General features: G+C 46.1%; 2 protein-coding genes across 2 annotated transcripts in view; both read left to right on the plus strand.

The window, feature by feature from the left end:
- Positions 1-7,164, plus strand: part of LOC308172157 (solute carrier family 22 member 23-like) — a gene marked incomplete at both ends in the record, with an annotated part of 45,914 nt that extends 38,750 nt beyond the window's left edge. Inside the window, 4 exons of the mRNA XM_080547068.1 lie at positions 1,346-1,378; positions 3,243-3,366; positions 5,331-6,685; positions 6,833-7,164. Coding sequence (XP_080403194.1) covers positions 1,346-1,378; positions 3,243-3,366; positions 5,331-6,685; positions 6,833-7,164 — 1,844 coding nt within the window. The remainder of the gene's footprint in view (positions 1-1,345; positions 1,379-3,242; positions 3,367-5,330; positions 6,686-6,832) is intronic.
- A 5,694-nt stretch (positions 7,165-12,858) lies between these two features.
- LOC308172158 (tubulin beta-2A chain) lies at positions 12,859-21,180 on the plus strand (the record flags this gene model as incomplete). The annotated part of the gene is made up of 5 exons (XM_080547069.1): positions 12,859-12,915; positions 13,779-13,887; positions 15,492-15,602; positions 19,925-20,169; positions 20,329-21,180. The coding sequence occupies 5 exons, from the start codon at positions 12,859-12,861 to the stop codon at positions 21,178-21,180; spliced, it is 1,374 nt and encodes a 457-aa protein (XP_080403195.1).
- Between the last annotated feature and the right edge of the window lie 2,139 nt (positions 21,181-23,319).

The following is a 23,319-nucleotide window of genomic DNA, read 5'->3' on the forward strand; positions in this document are numbered from 1 at the left end:
TCCAAACTTTTGACTGGTACTGTGTATATATATATATATATATATACGCACACAGACACACACTGTGCTCTCTATCGATTTCACCTCTCCTTTCACCTATCCACAAATGCATACCTTGACCTGCGATGCTCCAATATCCTCCACTCTTCTAATGTGAGTGTACTGTAGTGTAACCCATGGCTATCTGAGCTGAGACGTTAGAAAGATGTCTTCACTACTATGCTATGCAGTAGTCCGGAAATTGCCAAAGTATACCTACAATCATTCAGATTGATTTTGAGTTTGAATTACAATATTTTTTTTACGTTAAATTTTAATGACGGTCCATTGGGGGAGTTTTGAAGACTTGTTGTATTATTACCGGAACACACAACATTGTCAAAACATTGTGGTTGCTAGTGTGGTACTAGGTTGACACAGAGTTTTGTTATTGTAAATGTTAGAGTCACTAGTGTGTTGAAAGACAAACATTTGACTTGAGTCACGTCCCACCTTCCACCTTGCGTGGGTAGGCTCACTGCTAACGTCCTGTTATGGTATTGCTTTGAAGTGGTCGGACAATAATGTTTTGCTGGTGACGTTTGCGTGCTGTTCTGTTTGTGTTTTCGAGGGGGGGTGTTTTTCGTTTCGTTTGAGTGTGTGCAGGAGAGTTGGGGTAATTCCATCGATTCAGGAAGTTTTTCATTTTCAAATGTCATATATAAAGAAAATACACTTATATATATTATAGATATAATACACATTAGTTTATTATATCGAGGACAATCCAAATACATGAACCATATAAAATACAGTAAAAAAGGCAGCGTTAGCCTAGTCGGCTAATTTTCAGCTGAAGTCCCCGGCCAGTTGCAACATGGCATCCTGAAAAGTAACGTCATTAGTTAAAATAAAACATTTAAATATTCTAAGAACACGTGGCTGAGACAAGGTACCCCAACATCACACTTGAAAAAAAACACACGTAAGCAAGCTGAGGTGATGGAAGGGGCTACAACAAACACCACATACACACTTATGGGGGCAGCGACATTTCAAGCACTTAGAAGCCACAGGACAATTACAGGCCACACAACATTAAGCACTTACAAACAGCAATACATTAAACAAAACAAAACATACAAAAAAAGGCATTATGGGGAGGCAGCACAGAGAGGGATTAATGAGGACAAGTATAGTTCTGTGTCAGCCAGGCTTTCATGTGTGTTGTGAAGGTGGAGTAAGTATGTATGTCTTTGAGTTGGTTGGGTAGTGAGTTCCAGTTTTCTACATAGTACACAGTTCCGGTTATATATTTTCAGTAACTTATATGTATTTTTCTTGTCTTCTCTCTCCCTCTCTGTAGTGCTGGGAAAGTACAGTGTTCAGCTGAATATAGGTACAGTATAACATCTCTCTCTCTCTCTCTCCCTTTCTCTGTCTTTCTCTCTCAGCGAGGGTTGAAGTGACGTACATCCTGAAATAATCGATATCCCATCAACCTGAATCATAAACATGAATCAAATATGTAAACTCAATTACATCATCTTATTGGAAATGCATAACTTGTCATGATGAAGCTTTTTTTTTTTTTTTAAATGTCTTGGCTGGTGTATTAGAAATGTGCGACTTACAGTACAGTGAGTCTAGAAACAATGTTTGTATATATGGTCCCAGCGCGAATCGAACCCGTATTTTTAGCATGGCTAACGCTATGTCCTAGCGACGGAGACACAGAGGACCACAGCGTGACGCGTCATGCATACTCGATGTGCTGTATCTCACGCGATGCTTTTTACGTTAACACCCATTCAGATCCTCTCTCAGTCCAATGCTATTCCCAGTGAAGGGGGGGAAAAGACACAAGTTGCCACAACAATGCATACCCCGAACGTCCATTCAACCGTCATCAAGCTTCATTTCACCTGCCTTCACCTTCATGTACAGCACCAGTCTTAAGACTCTCTTTCTAAAGCCCTTTTTAATGAACACCTACATTATAATTCCAGCGTAATTCTACCTGTACTTCCTCACCCTCCTTAGTACCACAGAGAATGTTCCTCTCTGTCTCCAGCCCTGTCTTGTTGACCCTAGTTAACTCTCCTCCTCTCCCCTTGTGTGTTCGTCACATCTCCTTTATTCTCTCTTTTCTAATCCCTGCCTGATGAGCCTGCTCTGTTGTTAGACATACCGGGGATTAGAGATTAGAGATTAGAGATTAGGCCCAGGAACCCGAATTGATCACAGACAGACCGGAGTCTGAGATGATCCTCTTTTGGCTCAATTTAAACAGTGTCTCATTTAGCTGTGTGTGAATTAAGGAGGTTGTTATGTTGCCCTGAAGTAGCTGTGAGGATCAGACATGCTGTACAAACAGGCAGGCTGGCAGGACCCATACGCACGTACACACACGCACACACACAGTAAAGTAATCCCGGGTAATTGATCAAATTAAACGGTCCCGGTCAGGGTGGTGAACCAGGGCGGCGTTGAGACGCGGTCATGAGCCGGGCGTGTTTACGTTGGAGCTGTAGTTTTATCACCGCTAAACGGTCGGAAATTGTTCTAGGCTGCAGACCACTTCGGCCGGTGTAATTGCATTTATGATGCCTAATGCGTCTCAAAGCGTGAGTGATTTCCAACGCCACCCCCCCCCCACACACACACACAATATGATCTGATCCGCTATGCTCTTGACAGTTGAACACATACATCTTCATACAGACATTGTTATCCGTTAGGATCAGCAGATATCGAGATCTATTTTCCTATCAGGTGCCTCTCACCGGGGCAACCTTGGAACCGTAGTTGTATTAAGTGAGTTGTGGGCGATGTCTGATGATGACAGGGTTCCCGCGCTGGTCTTAAAAAGCCTTAAAGTCTAAAATCCAGCAAAATCCGATTTATAAGGCCTAAAAAGGTCTCACGTTTCAGTTATTAGGTCTAAAGAATGAGGTGCTAGGTCTAAAAAAATAGATTAGCTTGTCCTGCAAGGAAATCAGTCCGACCACATCTATTTACAAGGAAATTAATCAAGCTGGAACCCAAAAAAATGCCAATTCGCTGCCCCCGGGAGAAATTATTGACGAACGAAGCTACCGCAGGATGACAAAAAGCTATCATATGGTGCCACGAATAGGTCCAAAATTATATTCAAAGAGGTCTAAAAAAGGTCTAAAACGGTCTTAAATTTGACTTGTTGAAACTTGTAGAAACCCTGGATGATGATGATGATGAGTTGTTTTGTTTTGATGCTCCTACAGAGCGCTCGGACACGCTGAACAGGAACTTCTCCATCGCCTTCTCCATCATCGGCATGTTCTCCTCCCACGCCGTCAGCAACCTGAGCATCTTCTTCTGCGCCGAGATCACCCCCACCGTGATCAGGTAGAGCCCACCCACACACTGGGAACGGACCAACCGGAGGGCTCCGAGGGGGGTGGTGGGCGGAGGGGACGAGGGAGAGAGGTTTTTAAGTGGATGATGAGTGCGGGGGGGATGTGTGTGTGTGTGTGTGTGTGTGTGTGTGTGTGTGTGTATGTTTGTGTGTGTGTGTGTGTGCGCGTGTGTGCGTGTGTGTGTGTGTGTGTGTGTGTGTGTGTGTGTGTGTGTGTGTGCAGATGGGAGCCCAGACAAAAAGGTTGTATTTGTTTTGTTTTTCTTTCTTATGTAAGAGGGTTACGGGTTGGTAGAATGGGGGTTATAAAGAATTTAGAGGTGTTTTTGTCAAACATTTCGTAGAACATTTCAATGACTTTCCGCCGCGAAGGGGAGTGTGAGGTGGAGTCCGATTAAGGAGGCCGCGTCGCGAAAGATAGGACCAGGACGTATGAAGGTTGTTCTTTATGACCGATCGTGTAGCTATGTCGATTTTACGACGCCTCATTGTTCGCTAGTAGCGTACCATCAATCTTTGATCTCAATGGCCAGGTTTATAACTCAAGGTTGAACTGACCTGGCTCTGAGAGGATATCATATCACCAGAGTATTATAACAACCTCATCGTGAGCACTCCACACTCCACACTCCACTCCCACCCTTCAACATGAGCGCGCCACACTGACCTCTCCCTACAACACACACAGCCTCGCGCATAACATTGCGCGAATGTAATCTCGAGTCCACATCTTGTTCAAATTAGCCGCCTCCTTTGAGGACAGATACTGACACGGCATTGGAATTTCGTGATCGCCGCATGTTACGTAAGCTGTGGTGCACTGCTGTAAAGAGTAGCTGTAGAGCGCCATCTGGTGGTCAAGCACCCGAGCAGGCGGGAGGGGGGAGAGAATTAGCACTGCATACAGATGATGTTGATACATGGCATTGCAGCACTCCCTGGCAAGGATATTACAATGTCGCTAGTGTCTCCAAGCGCGGTTCGGCCCGGGAATGAATGTGTCAGCGGCGGAGTGCGGTTCATCGCATTGAATGTGAATGCTCCAAAAAAACATACAATTCAAGACAATACCTATAGAGAGCAGCAGTGGAGGGTGGTGGAGGCAGACATCGGATGATGGGGCTCATTGAAATGCATGGAAAGGGAGAATGATGAATAACTTCTCACTCTGTCCTATGCATTACAATGAGGCCCCGTTCTCCGACGTTGCGCCTCCACCACCAACCTCCGACTGCTACAGAGTCAATGAAAACAGCCGTCGTGACAGGGGACACACACCCTCTCTCCCTCCCCCCCCCACCCTGAAGATTTCCTTATTTTCCCTTTTGTGTCCGCTGTCTTCTCTGTGTGTGGGAAGAACCGTTGTTTGTTTCTCCTTCTGTGTGCTGTATGTGTGACGGGGCTGTGGTAAGGAGCTCCCCGGTCCTCCAGGGACTAGAATGTTGATTTTGCCAGACACAAAACCAACCCAAACCGGCTAATGAATTATCCTCCTCCTGAGGGACAATAGACATGTCGTCATAAATCTTTTCTTGTGGTTTTCGTATACATCAGCATTTAAAGACTGTATTAGCTGCCTCCTTGCTCTTCTGGTAGGGGACTTGGAGACTTCTACTGACTGATCATCTTTTTCTCTCTCTCCTTCTCTCTCTCTCTTTCTCTCTCTCTCTTTCTCTCTCTCTCTTTTTCGCTCTCTCTTTCGCTCCCTCTCTCTCTCTCTCTCTCTCTTTTTTTCTCTCTCTCTTTTTCTCTCTATCTCTCTCTTTCTCTCTCTCTCTCTCTCTCTCTCTCTCTCTCTCTCTCTCTCTCTCTTTTTCTCTCTCTCTCTCTCTCTCTCTCTCTTTCTCTCTCTCTCTCTCTCTCTCTCTCTCTCTCTCTCTCTCTCTCTCTCTCTCTCTTACCCCCTCTCCCCTCCCCTCTCTCCCGCCTCCTCCTCCCACCCACCACCTACCAGGGGCGGGGGCCTGGGCCTGGTGCTGGCCAGCGCGGGCTTCGGCATGCTCACGGCGCCCATCATGGAGCTCCACAACCAGAAGGGCTACTTCCTGCACCACGTCATCTTCGCCTGCTGCACGCTCATCTGCATCATCTGCATCCTCCTGCTGCCCGAGACGCGCTACCAGCCGCTCCCCGAGACGCTGGCGGACGGCGAGTGCTACACCCGGCAGCCCATCGTGCCCCCCAAGAGGCCCGGCGAGCAGCGCCTCCTGCTGGCCCAGTCGGAGAGCAGCCGGGACTACACCCGGGCGCAGGACACGCCGCTGCACGAGGCGGCCGCCACCGTGGCCTCCACCATGGGCTCCACGGCGTCGTCGGCCGTGGACCTCACGGCCCCCTCGGTGATCGACGTGTCGGGCCTGGCCGGGACGGAGATGGCGGTCCTCCCGCCGGGGGGGGGAGGGAAGGAGGGGACGACGACGACGGCGGCGGACCTCAACGGCCGCTCGCTCACGCCCCCGTCCATCGTCCCCATGGCGGACTTCGACGGAGAGTGCGTCCTGCTGGCGAGCAAGGAGCACCTGTTGGCGTCCACTCCTCTGAGGAAGGCGAGCCACCCCACCCCCGCCACGGATCCTCTCCTGGGCTCCGCCGACGACGACCCGGCGACTCCGCTCATCGACCCCTTCGCCCCCCTGGTCGACGACTCCCTTCCCTCCCCCGCCAAGGTCTCCAACCATCCCCCCGTCATCATCGTACCCCTCCCTACCTCCATCTTGGACTCTTCCCCTCCCCCCGTCACAGAACCCCTCCCTACCTCCCTGTTGGTGTCCACCGCTCCTGTCATTGAGCCTCCCCCGCACTCCATATTGGACTCTTCCACTCCTCCTATCATTGAAGCCCCCCCCATGTCCACATTGGAATCATCCACTCCCCCCATTATTGAAACCCCCCCGATCTCTGCATTGGAATCTTCCACTCCTCCTATAATTGAAGCCCCCCCCATATCCACATTGGAATCTTCCACTCCCCCCATCGTTGAAACCCCCCCGATCTCCACATTGGAATCTTCCACTCCTCCCGTCAATGAAACCCCCCCCATGTCCACATTGGACTCTTCCATCACCCCTCTACCTGAACCTGAGTCTATCCCTACCTCCCATCTTCCTCCTCCTCCAACACCCTCCCCTACTCCCCTCATCAATGACCTAGCCCCCCCCCCAACAACGGACTGTGCCGTTCTCATTGACTCCACTCCCCCCATCACAACAGACTCCGTCATTCCCATTCTAATAGACTCTGTGTCTCCATCAGTAGATGACTCGACATCTGCCCTTGACATACCCTCTGCTCCTCCCCCCGCAACGGACTGTACCATTCCCCCTGTCGCAGACACTGTGATCCCCCCCCCGGATTTAGACTCTACCCCTCCCTCCGTGGATGAGGTCCCCCCCCCCTCCCCTGTCCTAGCATCATCTTCTCATACCCCGACCCCCCCGCCTTCACCCATCCCCTCAGGTCATCCCTCAGCAGTGGACTCCTCCTCCACCCCCCCTGTCGTCATGGTCACAGAGGCTGTTCCCACCCCCGCTTTGGACTCTCCCACTCTCCCCATCACAGACATTGTCCAACCCTCCTCATTGGACTGTACCACTCCTCCCGTCATGGACTCGATACTCCCCTCCGCGGCGGACTCTGCCGTCGATGCGGCGCCCGCCCTCGCCCTCGCCCCCCCCGCCTCGGAGATGAACTACACCGTCTCCTCCCCCATAGACTCCGGCGTCCTCCCCATCACAGACTGCGTTGTCACGGAAACCGGCGCCGTCAACAGGGTGTCATCGTCATCATGATGCCACGCTCCACCGCCACCGCCCCCTCTGGACGAGGAGACCGCCTCTACTCACAGGGAGGACCCACGGCTACAGGACGTAGCTCGTGTCACATGACTAGAGGGGACACTCACTCGCCCTATTCAGGGCCTCCAGAGACTGAAGCTGCTCTAGAGGGACACTGCCACCATTGGTTCCCCAAGGAGGTGAACAGCAGAAGGCTAGAGAGGTGTGTGTTTTTTCTCAGTGACCTGTTCCCTTCAGTGGAAGCAGCTGGAGAAGAAAAGGAAAGATCCATGCCGAAGCCAACGTGATGGAGTCACTCGTTTGACTGAGACAGTGTTAAAACTCCCTTCTCACCGCCGATGGACTGAGTGTCACTGGACATCACCAGCGTGGGACTTGTTCTGTGGAGACTGTGTATCTGTGTGTGTGTGTGTGTGTGTGTGTGCGTGTGCGTGTGCGTGTATGTGTGTGATTTTATCTCCCTTACAGCCAACCCCCCCCCCCGCCTCCCATGACCACTGATAGTGTTGCCAATGGCAGACACAGATGCCATACAACTAGAAAAAAAGAAACATTTGCCTCAACTTAGATGTACGCTCATTGTGTTGATGACAACGTGAACAAATTGCCTTACCATGTAAAAAAAAAGATACTTCAATTGTGTATTTTTGAATGTCAACAGTGCCAGATATTTTCTCCTAAGATTGTCTCCTAAGTTATCTGGACGTTATTGAAGTGAGGTGAACCCACCACGGATACCAAAAGTTATATTTGCTGCCCAAAGTAAAATTGTTAAATTAAGTGGTATGGATGTGATTTCGATATTTTCAACAATGACCCACAAGACAACATTCTAGAAAAGAAAAGAAAAAAACAGTCCACAAGCATGTGTGTATGAAAAAGGAAAAGAGTCAAGTTCCAAAGTTTAAGTAGACAAGACCATGTTTAAGTTTTCTCTGGAGAGAGAACCATTGACAACATATTCTGTGTGAAAGATTTGTGGCGTCGTATTAGCGCCCGAGATTATCTGATGAAAATGTGGTCCCCATGGCACATGTAAACAATGTTGAAGAGAGAAAGACAATTTCCCTTATGTGTCGGAGAAACAAACATATTTTTTATTTTTCCACTCTTTTTTCGAAATTCAATGAAATGTAACTGTATGCAATTGGATCTTGTAAACGTGATATTGTAGGTAAATTGCGTACTTTCTGTTGTTGTGCTTCAGATGTTGAGCTTGAAAAAAAAAAAAGAGAAAAAAATGATTTTTAATATAATCAAGTGGCGTGCCCTTATTGTAAAAAGCTATAAGGCACTGTTACCATATTTGTGTGAATGTAAGAGGCACCTTATCCTTCGAAATGGGGACAAAGCATGTAAACAAAAATGTGAACTTTTTTCCAAGAAACTAAATTACGTTCAAATAGCTAGTACCTAAAAGACACAGAAGCTATCTCTAAAAAGACACACGAATGGTAAACTTTTCATTACAATTATATCTGTCATCGGCACCCTCCTGTGTGTATTTTTTTATAAATGTAATTGACATATTTTGTAAAGTAAACCTATTTTCGTATATTCCAAGAATATACGCAAAATTTGTTTGACGGTACAAAAGCTGCAATAATTGATATATTTGAGATAATGACTGAAATTATACTACATTTGGAAATGTAGGCTTACCCCTTGCTCTTTTTTTTTTTTTACTTCAAAATATTAACATCCATTAACATGAAACATGAAGTACTTATTTAATTATAATCAATACAGTCATGAAAGAGAAATGTTGTGGACTCTTGATTGAAAAAAAATAAACAACATCTCGGATTATTTTTATTGAAACAAAAATACATGAAGAGCTTTCTTTAAAAAAATATCCATGTCTGGTGTCAAAAACATTATGCTCTCCCAAGATCTGTGGTATGCTACTGACAATACTAGGTCTACGTAATGGACAGAATGGTTGTCGCCAGTCAACTGCTTAGACGACATCTAAAGAATATTTTGGTGCACTTGAATTTATGATACAGAAATGTCCAGGTATCTGCTTTTAAATGACATTGTAAAATGGTATTTACAGAAAACTAACTATGAATTAGGCTACGTTTGTTTCTTTGGTAGTCATAAAACCAAACACCATTGCACCAGGTAGTTACAAATGATGTTAGATAGATACCAGAGTATCCATTAGTTACCACATCATTTCCTGGTAAACACCATCGGAAATGCAGAAAATGAAAGTGATTTTACTGTTCATGCTGAGGAAAAATGTGTCATTAAACTGCTGTTTACAGGAATGTTGATAACCCACCATCGTTGTACTGTAGATCTTATTCACGTGGAATTGAATGATGTCTTGTCATTTCAAATGTGATGGAGTCATAGTCTTTTATTGTGCGCTTCTATGTATTTAACCAGGGAATTACAGTGGCCTTGTCGGTATCATGTATCACAATATTACTATACTGTACAGCATACTCATCATACAGTAGGGTAGATATCACGACTTTGTCTCTAGATACAGGGTGCGCTGTTTATATGGTTGTACACATAATCATGTAGATACGTACAGTGTCTAGTAATGCTCCGCTTCATAATTTCCTGGTTAAGTAATTCAGTAAAAACGCACTGCCAAAGATGATGCTATCCCCATATCAGCTTTGGGGTGTTTTCTTGATACTTGTATTCCTGTCGCTACATCCTATCCAACAAGAATCAAGCAAGATATGTGATTAGCGTTAAACTTCAGGACATTTTGGCCTATCTTGGCCCCGATATAGAAATACTTGTACAGTTTGAAACCTTTCATGTGCAACACATGCCATGCCTGAAAGCACAATGTCTCCTGCAATCATGTGAACTGAGATTAGCTAGTCAGACTAGCTGGGAAGTGTGGAATGTGGTGTTTCTAATCAGACCCTGGGTCAAATAGTATCGGAAATCCTTTCAAATGCTTTCAGTGTTTGCTTGCTTGCCTGCCTGAGGTTTACACTTTTGGGGACTGTTATCAATTGCACCAGGCACCCACAATTGAGCACAGATAAGTATTTTAAATAATTGCAAATACTATTTGAACCCAGGATACTATTTGAATACATAGACTGAGGCATTCATGCAATTATATATTAATCCCCATGGCTCTGAGTTTCTGTTGGTGGAAGAGTTGAATGAATGTAACAACCACCGATTGTACCAGTTACATTTTTTAATTTTGGTATGGTTTTAACATGAATAATGCACTTGTACATAAGCCATATGTCTTGTTGTAATAAACTTCACTATTTATTGATCAATGACACGTCCCTGGATATTTGCTTATGAGTTATTTGTTCATCTAAGAGCCAAACTGTATCCCAGTTATATCACTTTAGGACATTTATTTCCTCTGCAATATTCATATTTTCAAACACACTGACATACAGTAAGTCACCATGCCCAAACGATATCTGATGGATCCTTTTTAATTACTCAATTAGTCAATTAGGCGATTAGTCACAGCTGATGCTTAGTAATGTAATGAGCCAGTAGTCAGACAGACAGACAGTCTTGCCTTATATACTCTGTGTGTGTGTGTGTGTGTGTGTGTGTGTGTGTGTGTGTGTGTGTGTGTGTGTGTGTGTGTGTGTGTGTGTGTGTGTGTGTGTGTGTGTGTGTGTGTGTGTGTGTGTGTGTAGGTGTAGGTGTGTGTAGGTGTGTGTAGGTGTGTGTGTGTGTGTGTATTGGCACTCCTGGTAAAGATGAGTAAAAAGGGTTATTAACCTTAAAACACCTTTCGGTGAATTAGCTTAATGTCACACTGAAAAAAATGGAAAACATCCAACCTTTAAGTGCATTTATTCTGAGAAAAAAAAATCTGTCATCAAGAAATAATTATTTCTAACAAAACCATGTGTGCCACGATTATTGGCACCGCTGCATTTTTACTTTGTTGAGGAATGTGTACAGGCCTAAGTCTCCAGTGGACACACACATTCAATGTTCTCTACACCACATGGGGAGTGTAGTAGATAGGCCTACATTTAAACTTCTAATACCCAATACGATGCTAACTTGTTATTATTAGATTATATTCAACCTTTGTCATTGCACAGAGTACAATGAAATGTATTTCTTTTTTTGCTCTAGTGTGTCAGCCATAGTCAGTGCCTCTGGAGCAATTAAGGGTTAAGTGCCTTGCTCAAGGGCACAACGGCAGAGGTAGGCACTTAGATATGATGCCAGCAACCCTCCAGTCACCAGCTCACATCAGGCTCCCTCCTGAGGCGGGGATTGAACCAACGACCGATTGCTAGCCAGCCTCTCTAACGTCTCAGGCTATCTGCCACTCCAATTGGGAGATAGCAGCTCTCCTCCGCATTCATATAGGGTATTATAATAGACCTACTTCATTAATGACATGAATTACAGTCATTGATGAAGAACACAGATAGACCCCTCTGCCTTCAGGGCGAGGATATTGTGGATGGTATCAATATTTGCTGAGCTCCAAACGTACCTCTTTTGGACAGAGTGTAAAAATGAAGTTAATGCAGGACCGCAACACTGCTGGGAGGTGGGCAGGGGGGCATGGCTAAAGTGAACAGAGCTATAGATCATAACAAGAGCCACAAGAGCACAGTCATCCCAGCTATCCACTTAACTTTGAAAGGACAACATTATGCGAGTCATGTATTTACAAGTGAGCTGCGCGACACAGCCACAAGCCTCTCCTCTCCTCATCCACCTCTCCTCTCCTCTATCCCCTCCTCTCCTCCCTCTCTCCTCTCCCCTCCTCCCCTCTCATACCTCTCTCTCCCCATCCCTCATCCTCCTCTCCTCTCTCTCCTCCCTCTCTCCTCTCCTCTCCTCTCCTCCCTCTCTCCTCTCCTCCCCTCTCATACCTCTCTCTCCCCATCCCTCATCCTCCTCTCCTCCCTCTCCTAATTCTCTCTCCCCATCCCTCATCCTCCTCTCCTCTCCTCATCCACCTCTCCTCTCCTCTCTCTCTCCTCTCCTCCCTCTCTCTCTCCTCCCTCTCTCCTCTCCTCCCTCTCTCCTACTTCTCTCTCCCCATCCCTCATCCTCCTCTCCTCCCTCTCTCCTCTCCTCCCTCTCCTAATTCTCTCTCCCCATCCCTCATCCTCCTCTCCTCTCCTCATCCACCTCTCCTCTCCTCTCTCTCTCCTCTCCTACTTCTCTCTCTCCTCCCTCTCTCCTCTCCTCTCCTCCCTCTCTCCTACTTCTCTCTCCCCATCCCTCATCCTCCTCTCCTCCCTCTCTCCTCTCCTCCCTCTCTCCTCTCCTCTCTCTCTCCTCCCTCTCCTCTCTCTCTCCTCTCCTCTCTCTCTCCTCTCCTACCTCTCTCCCTCCCCTCCCTCTCTCCTCCCTCTCTCCCTCCCCTCCCTCTCTCCTCTCCCCTCCTCTCCTCTCATGGTGATGTCACGTTGAGAGCGATGCAGCATCCTCCGGGTGGTCCAGGTCCACTGCATCAAACCGGTGCGCGCTGATAGGCTGAGCCGGGTTTATTGGGAGAAATAACGGAGGTGTGACGTCACCCAATCAGCATCAATTGCGATGACTCCCGGAGACTCACCGCTTGGCCCCTAGAATGAAGAGAAACTGCTGAGAGCAGAGAAATATATACAGCGGTAGCATATAGAGGTTGAACAAGACAGGACAGCCGCTTGTAGTTGAGACAAAAGACCGTTTTGCTCGCATCTAGACACCATCATGAGGGAAATTGTTCACATCCAAGCCGGACAATGTGGAAATCAGATCGGAGCAAAGGTATATCCTATTATGTTTATTATTGTTGTGTGACGCAGTTATTATTTGGCTATGTATGGATGACAAACTTTTGAGATCGGATGGAATGGATGATAGAATGCACTGCACAACATTTCTGCACAATTCATAGGCTATGCATCATGTCTCGTGCGTCTAACTTTATCCGCGCAACAGCAGCCCTGTAATTTTCTCCTGTTCAAATCAAATGCACTAATCCTCTGTTTGGAATAATATGGATATGAGTTTGTATTCATTTATAAATTATAGATTTATACTATTGCTTTTCGTTTGATGTGGGCGCGGTCCACTTAGGTTTGGCTCGCAAGGCAAAGGGCTGCAGTGGTGTCGCGCTTCCAGCGGTGTGTCATTCTGTCACCAAAGTCATGTGCAATAGCGATGAATGAATGAATGAATAGTTTAATGTGCAATAGCGATAGAAGCTCAGAAGACATGTGGCCGACCGTTGATGTTTCTAGCACGTGGTGTTTAGTCAGTCATATATCGTGACGTTAGAATTATAAGGTTCTATCTCCATTTTTGTCAAAAATTAGTTTTTTACATAATCTGATCCATTAGGTGTTTATTAATGCCTGGGTGGTGTTATTTTTAAAATGTTGACATTTTTTAGTTTAGTAATTAATAAAATACAAAGGTTCCATCTCACAAAACATAATGTAAAAACGTTGACGCTCAATATCTCTGAACTGCCCTAAACGGAGATAGAACCTTATCATTCTAAACGGAGATAGAACCTTATCATTCTAAACGGAGATAGAACCTTATCATTCTAAACTCACGATATTGCGCACGAAGTTCCATCAGTTCCCCCCAAGTTTGATATCATCTTTGCCTTCGTCTCTCAGTTCTGGGAGGTGATCAGTGACGAACATGGCATCGATCCCACCGGCAGTTACCAAGGTGACAGTGACCTGCAGCTGGAGAGGATAAACGTCTACTACAATGAAGCTTCGGGTAAAATATCAATATGTTTATGAAATATTAAGTCTTGTTATAAGGCCATGAGATAATCGTTGCAGCTGAACACATATTGAATAAGCAATGCAGTTGCGGCCTATACACTTCTGAACTCTCCTATGGTGTGAAAGCTGGAGACCTCATTAGAAAGGCATAGAGTCATGCTCTTTAATCTAAATTAAGAATGTGACCATGTCTGCCTGGGAGAAGTGGGCCTTATCTCCCAGTGTTAGGGAAATGAGGACAGCAGGGACCTGCCAAATAGACCTCTCTCTCTCTCTCTCTCTCTCTCTCTCTCTCTCTCTCCATCCCTCCCTCTCTCCCTCTCCCCTTTTTGTTTCTCTCTCTCTCTCTCTCCCTCTCTCCATCCATCTCTCCCATCTCGTCTGTTCATCTCTGTACTAGAGTCCCCATGGGGGTGGATAGATAGGTATAGCCGCGCTGCAGTCTCTCTCTCTATATAACTGACCCAGCCCTATAGCCTGCTGTTCTGCTCACTGCGTCGGCCTGGTTTGTATCGGCCAGGCTTCCCTGAAGGTCATGTGTCCTGCTCTATATTGAGCAGTCGGGTTTCATGTCCCTATTCTGCTGCACTGCAAAAAAAGAAAAAACACACAGGCCTACATAGGAAGCCCATATGCTACCCTGGCTAGCCCTGTATCCTATTTCCAATCGGTGCAAAGGTTAGCGATAATCGATCCCCTGTCGTTTGACTGTTGTGAGGTGTTCATTGAGCTGGTATTAATGACTAGTGTGCCTCTTCATTTGTCTATTTGCGATGACACTTTCATCGGATCTTAGATTTGATCATGCATTCATAATGCAGAAGACTTGTGGTAATAGCCACATTTGAATGTGTTATATCAGCTGATGTTATATCATGATCCTGAGCTTGTATTACCCCCCAAAAAGTAACATATCATTCCCTATTATATGATATATTATGAAAACATTATACAGCATCATACTGTGCGCTCCAATGTGTGTGTTACCAATGTGTCCCTAGATAACATGGCCTGATTGATTTGTATGCTGTTGCACATTATGAGATGTGATCAGCAAAAGAGGGGCATGTCCACTTCAGATCACATCTTGCTCTGAATGAATTCAGCAGAGCTCAGCTTTTTTTTTTACCCCCCTCCTTTCACTTGGAGCAAGCAGTTTCTCTGTGCTGCAAGCTGCTGCAGTCTGCAAGAAAGCAGGTGGGAGGGACAGAGAGAGAGAGAGAGAGAGAGAGAGAGAGAGAGAGAGGCAGAGAAAAAAAAGCATAAGCAGTCTTTGCTGTGTTGAATAATGAAGCTATTTGTCTGTGTTGTGCAGCAGGATATTTCTAGAGCATAGTTAGGGGATTCCCTTTATTCCTTTGAAGAACAAAAACAGTTTACAGACACAGGCTCTTCCTCGCAAACATATGCCAATGGGCAAAAACATTTCAGCAACTTTCTTTCATATTTCTGCTATTGGCACACTGTGCTTTGTTTCTGGGAAAATGAATCGTGTCATATGTTCTCTAAATGCTTTTGGGTAAATTTTTCCAGAACCACAGTATTGTGTAGAGTCATCCTGTGTGCCAAATTATATGTCTTAACATCCCCCCACAGGTAACAAGTTTGTCCCGCGTGCCATCCTGGTGGACCTGGAGCCAGGCACCATGGACTCTGTCCGCTCCGGACCCTTCGGTCAACTCTTCAGACCTGACAACTTCGTCTTTGGTGAGTAACCCATCATCACACAGTCAGCACTCTCCCCTCAGACCCATAGTGGGTAGAGTAAAGGGTCAGGATGACCGGTCATGTTCACTGAAGCCAGGGCTCAACATTAAGGCCTGTCAGCTTGTCCGGGACAAGTACATTTTATGTTCGGACAAGTGGACTTCCTCCTGCAGTTTCTGAAAAGAAAAAAAAAGAAAAAAAGAAATCAATATCCGTAAAAAATGTCATTCTCCTTCAGCTCCTGCCACAGGAAGAACATCCGGCTGTGGCGCAGGAGGTAGAGCCGCCGTCTAATGATCGCAAGGTCAGCAGATCGGCGGTTCGAGCCCCGGCTGGCCACATGTCGAAGTGTCCTTGGGCAAGACACTGAACCCCAAATTGCTCCCAAATTGCTCCCAGTGACCATGCTCCTTGCATGGTAGCTTGCCGCCATTGGTGTGTGAGTGTGTGTGTGAATGGGTGAATGAGAGGCCGTTGTAAAGCGCTTTGGATAAAGGCGCTATATAAGTCAGTCCATTTACAATGTATCCTCTGCTGGCCCTTCTTGATGGTGGAGGTGATGTTCTCCTCCCACCTGAGGTCCTGTGAGATTATTGTCCCCAGGAATCTGAATGACTCCACACTGCTTACTGGGGAGTCACACATGATAAGGGGGGTGGGGGGCGGTTGGGGCTGGGCTCCTCCTGAAGTCCACTACCATCTCTACAGTTTTTAGAGCGTTGAGCTGCAGGTTGTTCTGGCTGCACCAGGAGGTCTGGCTGTCAACTTTCCCTTCTGTAGGCGGAGAACTCGTCCCCATTGGAGATTAATCCAATGACGTTGGTTGTGTCATCCGCGAACTTCAGGAGTTTGACAGAAGGGTGGCTAGAGGTGCAGTTGTTGGTGTGTAGAGCGAGAAGAGGAGAGAAGAGAGCACACAGCCTTGTGGGGCTCCAATGCTGATGGTCCAGGACCCCGAGACAACCTTGCCCAGCCGCACGGGCTGTCTGTCAGGAAGTTAGTGATCCGTTAGTGGGTGATGGTGTTATATACAGAGCTGAAGTTCACAAACAGCATCCTGGCATAGGTGCCGGGGGAGTCCAGGCGCTGGAGGATGAAGTGGAGGCCCATGTTGACTGCATCATCAATGGATCGGTTGACTCTGTAAGCAAACTGCAGTGGGTCGAGGAGGGAGTCAACGATGGCCTTGAGGTAGATCAACGTGAGGCGCTCAAAGGTCTTCATGATCACAGAGTACCTTGCATTCAGCCAGTGAGGTGTTGAATATATCTGTGTACACTTCATGGACATAAATGGACACATCATTATCAAATCAATAGCGGTCAAATGTGTTCTTTTTTTGTTTCGTTTTCAAAAACATTATATTTGGACAAGTAACTTGAGCTCTCGAACAAGTAGGAAGGGCAAGTACCTGAAAGAGCTTTAATGTCAAGCCCTGACTGAAGCCCATCTTAATTGTATATGACATACAGTAGACAGTTCTGTACTGTTACATGCAACATTTCTGCAACGTCTCAGTGATGTGGCAGTTGCAGACAGCTAGCATAGTGACTCAGCAAAAAGCAGTCCAGGAGGAGTTACTGCTGCAGTGTTGCTTATCAGGATGGGGGATATCAGTAGGGCTCAATAAAAAACCTTTCCTGGACACCTCGCCCACAGAGCAAACAGTGCAGTAGACTGGAGCAGACTCTCATTAGCACCTACTCACTCACTTCCTGATGCTTTTAAAGTCATGTCACTTGTCTTGCATGTGCAGACAGAGGACAAATAGAATTCATTTAATTAATTAATTAATTAATTGACTACAATAGATTATAGCCTAGAGCTATATGGATGTAAGATGTAATTACAAACTAATTTTGGCCTCTTTAGTCTAACGAGTAATAATACATTTGCTTGACACTCCTCTGCTTAATTTGTTGTTCATTCTTCTTGAATATGAATGTGCTAGCAGGAAGATTACCCACTTGCATGTTAAAGTCTGCCTGCTAGCAGACCAGGCCCGTCACTATGGGCGGGCCTCAGGGGGCCAGGCCCGCCCACAGACGTGCTGGTGCCCCCCCAACTGGCAGCCAGATATATATAAAAAAAAAAAAAAAAAAGTTTTTTTTTATTATTATTCATATTTTATGTTAAATGAAGACATTAAAATTGAGAAATAATAGTGTGTTTTTCATTTTGTTGGACGGGGTTCTAGTGACAACCAATCATTTGAAAGGAAGTTGAAATATTGCACGTTACGCACGCTGCTGCTCCCGCCATTTCAGTTGTGTGAGTACTGAGCAGTTGAGCAAGATCTGTGCTTTTTGATGGATAAAGCTTTTTGAATAAAGATGGATATAAGAAAGTGGATTACCGGTAAATCCTCGAAAGGGCAGCTGCACCAAACCCCGATGGACATAGCACCAGCATTAGAGAATGTGGGCGGCCTGACACTAGTGTAACAGGTTAAGGAAGGAGTCATATTTTTGTAACCTTTCATTTTATATTTTGTGGTTAGGTAAGTTTTATTTAACCAAAATCTGGTATTGTTCATTGTAATTTGTTGGTATTGGGAGATTTGTGTGTAATTGCGCCCCTAGGGGGCAGTGGTGGCTATAGGTTGCATTTTCCGCGTTTCTCTCTCAGTCTAATTTCTATGAGACGGAGAGAGGTACGTGTCTACAGCAGTGCAATGTAAACTTATAACATACCTATCATAACTTTAATTTGAGTGCACATGAGAAGTTGTACATGCATTTAAGGATGAGTGCACATAAATTATGTCATGTTGTATCGAAAACATTGGTGTTTTGAGCGTTTTAGAGACTTTAATTTAGCTAACCTCGTGGTTCATTTTTCTGTATGCTAGCGCTCATCACTGTGTCAGCTAGCGCTCGTCACTGTTCTCCGTGTCAGCTAGCTGAAATGCTTCTTTTGTGCTAGGTTGACTCGTGCTGAGAAGACACCTACATGGTTTGATGTTTCATTCCAACATTATTTTTGTGTGCATTGTACAGATTAAAAGTGCCTAAAGTACACATCAGCGTCCTGTCATCGGTCAGCACAGAACACAACGCAGGTAGTCGACTCGAGACAGACCGAGCCGGTTACACTAGCACCCCGACGGCGACTACTAGCGAGGTGAGTTTAGCTACTAGCCCAACAAATGTTAGGGCTACTAGCCTTGCTAGCCCCCCGACGACTAGTGTTCATCTTGGTTCAGTGGTGGAGCCATCGGATGACCTTGGGATGGACCAGCCTAAACAGCTTATTTTGACCAAATATCCAGTCCGGATGTTTGGTGCAAAAAAACGATCATTGGCCTCTAGCTGGTATAGGAACAGGGACTGACTTGAATATTCTATGAAAAAGGACGCCGCGTTTTGCTACGCATGTAGAAAATTCAAATCATCTGATGCAACCTTCTCCATTAGGGGATTTAATGACTGGAAACATGCCGTTGAAACAAACAAGGGCTTAAATAAGCATGCAAACAGACTACTACAAAGCGAGAACATGGACCTGTTCACTGCGGTTACTCTTGTGAACAGTGCATCTGAATGCATACAATCACTGCGCACAGAGGATGAGTTTACTGCGCTCTGGGACCTCTGCTCTCCTCCAGCCTCAGCCACTGACGAGGCTGGTCCCAGCTGTCCAACTAAGAGAAGACGCACAAAGAGAAGAGCTTTGGTGCATTTGTAGTTGAAGGAACGGTTGGACAGTCACAGAGGGACACTGACGAAAAGACAGAGTTCCTGAGAGTGTTTTACAGTGTTATTGATGCTGTGCAAGGAGAGATGGATGCGTGTTTTGGAGAGCGCAGCTAATTTTAGCTTAGGCCTACTCGGGTCGACAAGGCCTTGTAATAAACCAGCTTCGCCTGTGTTTATTATGTTATTTGCTGCATTCTGATCATTTTAGGTCTAGTCTTCATCGGTAGGCTACGTGTCCAATTTAGCCTCTGCAACCTACTATGCATGTCAGTGTTGCATGACGAATACCATAGCATATCGGATTATATAAAATAGTTAATAATAATTGTGCCCCCCCATGCAGTTCATTGGCCCACCCTAAGACTGGGCCCTGGTGACGGGTCTGTAGCAGACAGATGCTAATCCAACTCTATGCTAGCAGACAGATGCTAATCCAGGTGTATGCTAGAAGACAGATGCTAACCCAGGTGTACAGTATGCTAGCAGAAAGATGCTAACCCAGGTGTACAGTATGCTAGCAGAAAGATGCTAACCCAGGTGTACAGAAGGCTAGCAGAAAGATGCTAACCCAGGTGTATAGTATGTTAGCAGAAAGATGCTAACCCTGGTGCATGGGTCTTTCAGGTCAGAGCGGCGCCGGCAACAACTGGGCTAAAGGCCACTACACAGAGGGAGCAGAGCTGGTGGACTCAGTCCTGGACGTGGTGAGGAAGGAGTCAGAGAACTGTGACTGCCTCCAGGGCTTCCAGCTCACCCACTCCTTGGGCGGCGGCACGGGCTCTGGCATGGGCACCCTGCTCATCAGCAAGATCCGTGAGGAATACCCCGACCGCATCATGAACACGTTTAGCGTCATGCCCTCACCCAAGGTACTAGCCTATAGCTTTGTTCCTGTAATTCAACTTGTCAGAGGAATGGATGGATGGAGGGATGGGTGACTTCAGACAATAAATAAACTCTCTCACTCTTCCTTTTTTCCTTTCTTTCTTTCTTTCCATCCATCTTTGTTTCTCTCTCTTTCCCCCCAGGTATCGGACACAGTGGTGGAGCCCTACAACGCCACCCTCTCCGTTCACCAGCTGGTGGAGAACACAGACGAGACTTTCAGCATCGATAACGAAGCTCTCTACGACATCTGCTTCCGCACGCTCAAGTTGACCACGCCCACATACGGCGACCTGAACCACCTGGTCTCCGCCACCATGAGCGGCGTGACCACCTGCCTCCGCTTCCCCGGCCAGCTCAACGCCGACCTCCGTAAACTAGCCGTCAACATGGTTCCCTTCCCCCGCTTGCACTTCTTCATGCCGGGCTTCGCCCCTCTCACCAGCAGGGGGAGCCAGCAGTACCGCGCCCTCTCCGTACCCGAGCTCACCCAGCAGATGTTCGACGCCAAGAACATGATGGCGGCCTGCGATCCCCGCCACGGGCGCTACCTGACCGTGGCGGCCATCTTCCGCGGGCGCATGTCCATGAAGGAGGTGGACGAGCAGATGCTGAGCGTGCAGAACAAGAACAGCAGCTACTTCGTGGAGTGGATCCCCAACAACGTGAAGACGGCCGTGTGCGACATCCCGCCCCGCGGCCTCAAGATGTCCGCCACCTTCATCGGCAACAGCACGGCCATCCAGGAGCTGTTCCGCAGGATCTCCGAGCAGTTCACCGCCATGTTCCGCCGCAAGGCCTTCCTCCACTGGTACACGGGCGAGGGCATGGACGAGATGGAGTTCACCGAGGCCGAGAGCAACATGAACGACCTGGTTTCCGAGTACCAGCAGTACCAGGACGCCACCGCAGACGAGATGGGGGAATATGAGGAAGACGAGCTGGAGGATGAGGAAGAAGCCCACCATGGTGGCGCCTGTGATGTCCGTCACTGAAGGTGCTGTGTAATACAGCGCAGCAGTCTGTATATTTGTGGGGAACATGGCGCGTTCCGACCTGCAGGGGGAGCCACAGGACGGTTGGTGAAGGGGATGGGGGCGTGGTCGTAACGCGCCATGTTCCCCACAATATTATATATCAACCAGTCACTTTACAGTAAATGATCCATATTAAAGACGTGAAAGTAAGAGACGCAGCGTGAGCTATGAAGTACTCGCATCAAGTTATATTGTAGCTGTTTAGCCTGAAGTCTACTGCGTTTCATTGTGGTTCAAATGTGTCTTGAAGACCCTAAGTGATATTAGAACATAACAATTATGTGAGTATTATAAAGTCGTCGGTTTTCCAGTTCATGCTCTGTCAACTCCAATAAAGGGAAACTAATACAATGCTGTCGAAAATTGAGTTTTCTAACATTTACCAACAAATGTATTAACTGTAATGAGTCTGAAATTAAAATGATCCTGTCCTATCAATAATAAGACTCTGTAGATGTTTGCACATGTCATCCAGTTTTCAAATTGAAAATACTGTATTGAAGAAATGCAATTTCCTGTTTTAAGCCATACATTTCAATATCATACCTATCCTTTGAGAAAGCCGAGAGCTTTTTGCTGACTCATCTTGTCTGTTTGTCTGTTTTCATTGGCTGGCTTGGGCAGGAAACCCTGACACCGATTAAAAGCTTGAGATAATAAAGAACATCTGTTTGTCACTCCTCACAATGTTTTGATCTCTGAGCTGGGAATTCTAATTCAGGGTCAGCTAGACTTTGCAGCCTAGTCTGAGCTTTCAACATATGGAGATTTAGGGTGTTCTCTTTCATTTGGCAAATAATCTAGCCTTGTCTATGAATTAACTTCTTAATAAGACTCGTAACTAAGAGTGGTAATGTTAACATGTTTAAGTTAGTTAGCAAAAATCTTCAAAGGAAGGTCACCGAGAACAAGACCCTGGATATCTGCAGGATATTCATATGAATTACAATGCCGCATATATTCGGCTCTTTTTTTTGGAATGACACATGTTTTTTAGTCAAACACTAATTGCTACTCTGGCAAGGTTCACTACCAATGGCTGTCACTTAGTTTGAGATTTATGAGAAGCAGATAATGGAGACAATATCATTGCCCTAAATTTCACAAAGTATAACTCAAACCGGTTTTATTGGACAGCAGAAGACTAGAAATGCTGACTCCTAGGTGCCACGGTCCAAAAAACGATGAAGTCATGTTAGAGACGTCAGCTAGCTCCCAGACATGAAGCAGGGCTTGGTACATTCAGGAACAACTTGGAGGACGTTTCCCTGGTGGAATAAATCACTGCGAGAAGGAATGCATGTGGTAACAAGGGGGAAACCCATCAGAGACACATAGCAGAAACCAACAGAAGTGCTAAAAAACACCAAGATACTTAACTCACATTCTTTACACACACTCGATTAGTACCAGATGTATCTGGATGACATGTTGTTTAGAGATGCTACCCAGAGTTACCACTTGAACCAGGGTTTGCAGCGTACCACATGACTGCGTTAGCTAACTGAGCTACAGCCTAGGTAGCCATTAGCTGAGGAGGGAGCTACAGCCAGGGTAGTATTAGCTAAGGGAGCTACTGCAAGGGTGAGGTTACAAACCACCTCTTTTACACCACATCTGTCACAGATTATCATGTCGGTGGCTGTAATAATAATGGACAGTTCACCATTGGCCTCCCTGAATTGCTTCAATGAAACACTTAACCTCCTGTGTGCCCTTACATATTACCCTCTCTGAGTAAGTACCATCAGTCACCCACATCATGTCATACTTGTCAACTGTCTGTCACATTGTATTGGAATAGAATACAAAGAGGTTGTTCAAATGTCACATTACTCCACTAGGCATACATGAGATCTCACATCTATTTACAGTAACCGATTGACATCTATCAGACTGTACTGAAGACCATCCATGAACAGCGTGTTATTCTTTAATGACACTTATATTATTATTATTATTATTATTATTATTATTATTATTATTATTGTTGTTTATTTTCTAGTGCCATTGCAGTCAATGACCACTGCAGGGGCATTTTCATCAGTGAAGGGAGAATAGGCCTATTGCTTCTGGTTTGGTTCCCCTTCTCTTTAG

This window comes from Nansenia antarctica, assembly GCF_963989245.1.
Source record: "Nansenia antarctica genome assembly, chromosome: 16".
Lineage (NCBI taxonomy): Eukaryota > Metazoa > Chordata > Actinopteri > Argentiniformes > Microstomatidae > Nansenia > Nansenia antarctica.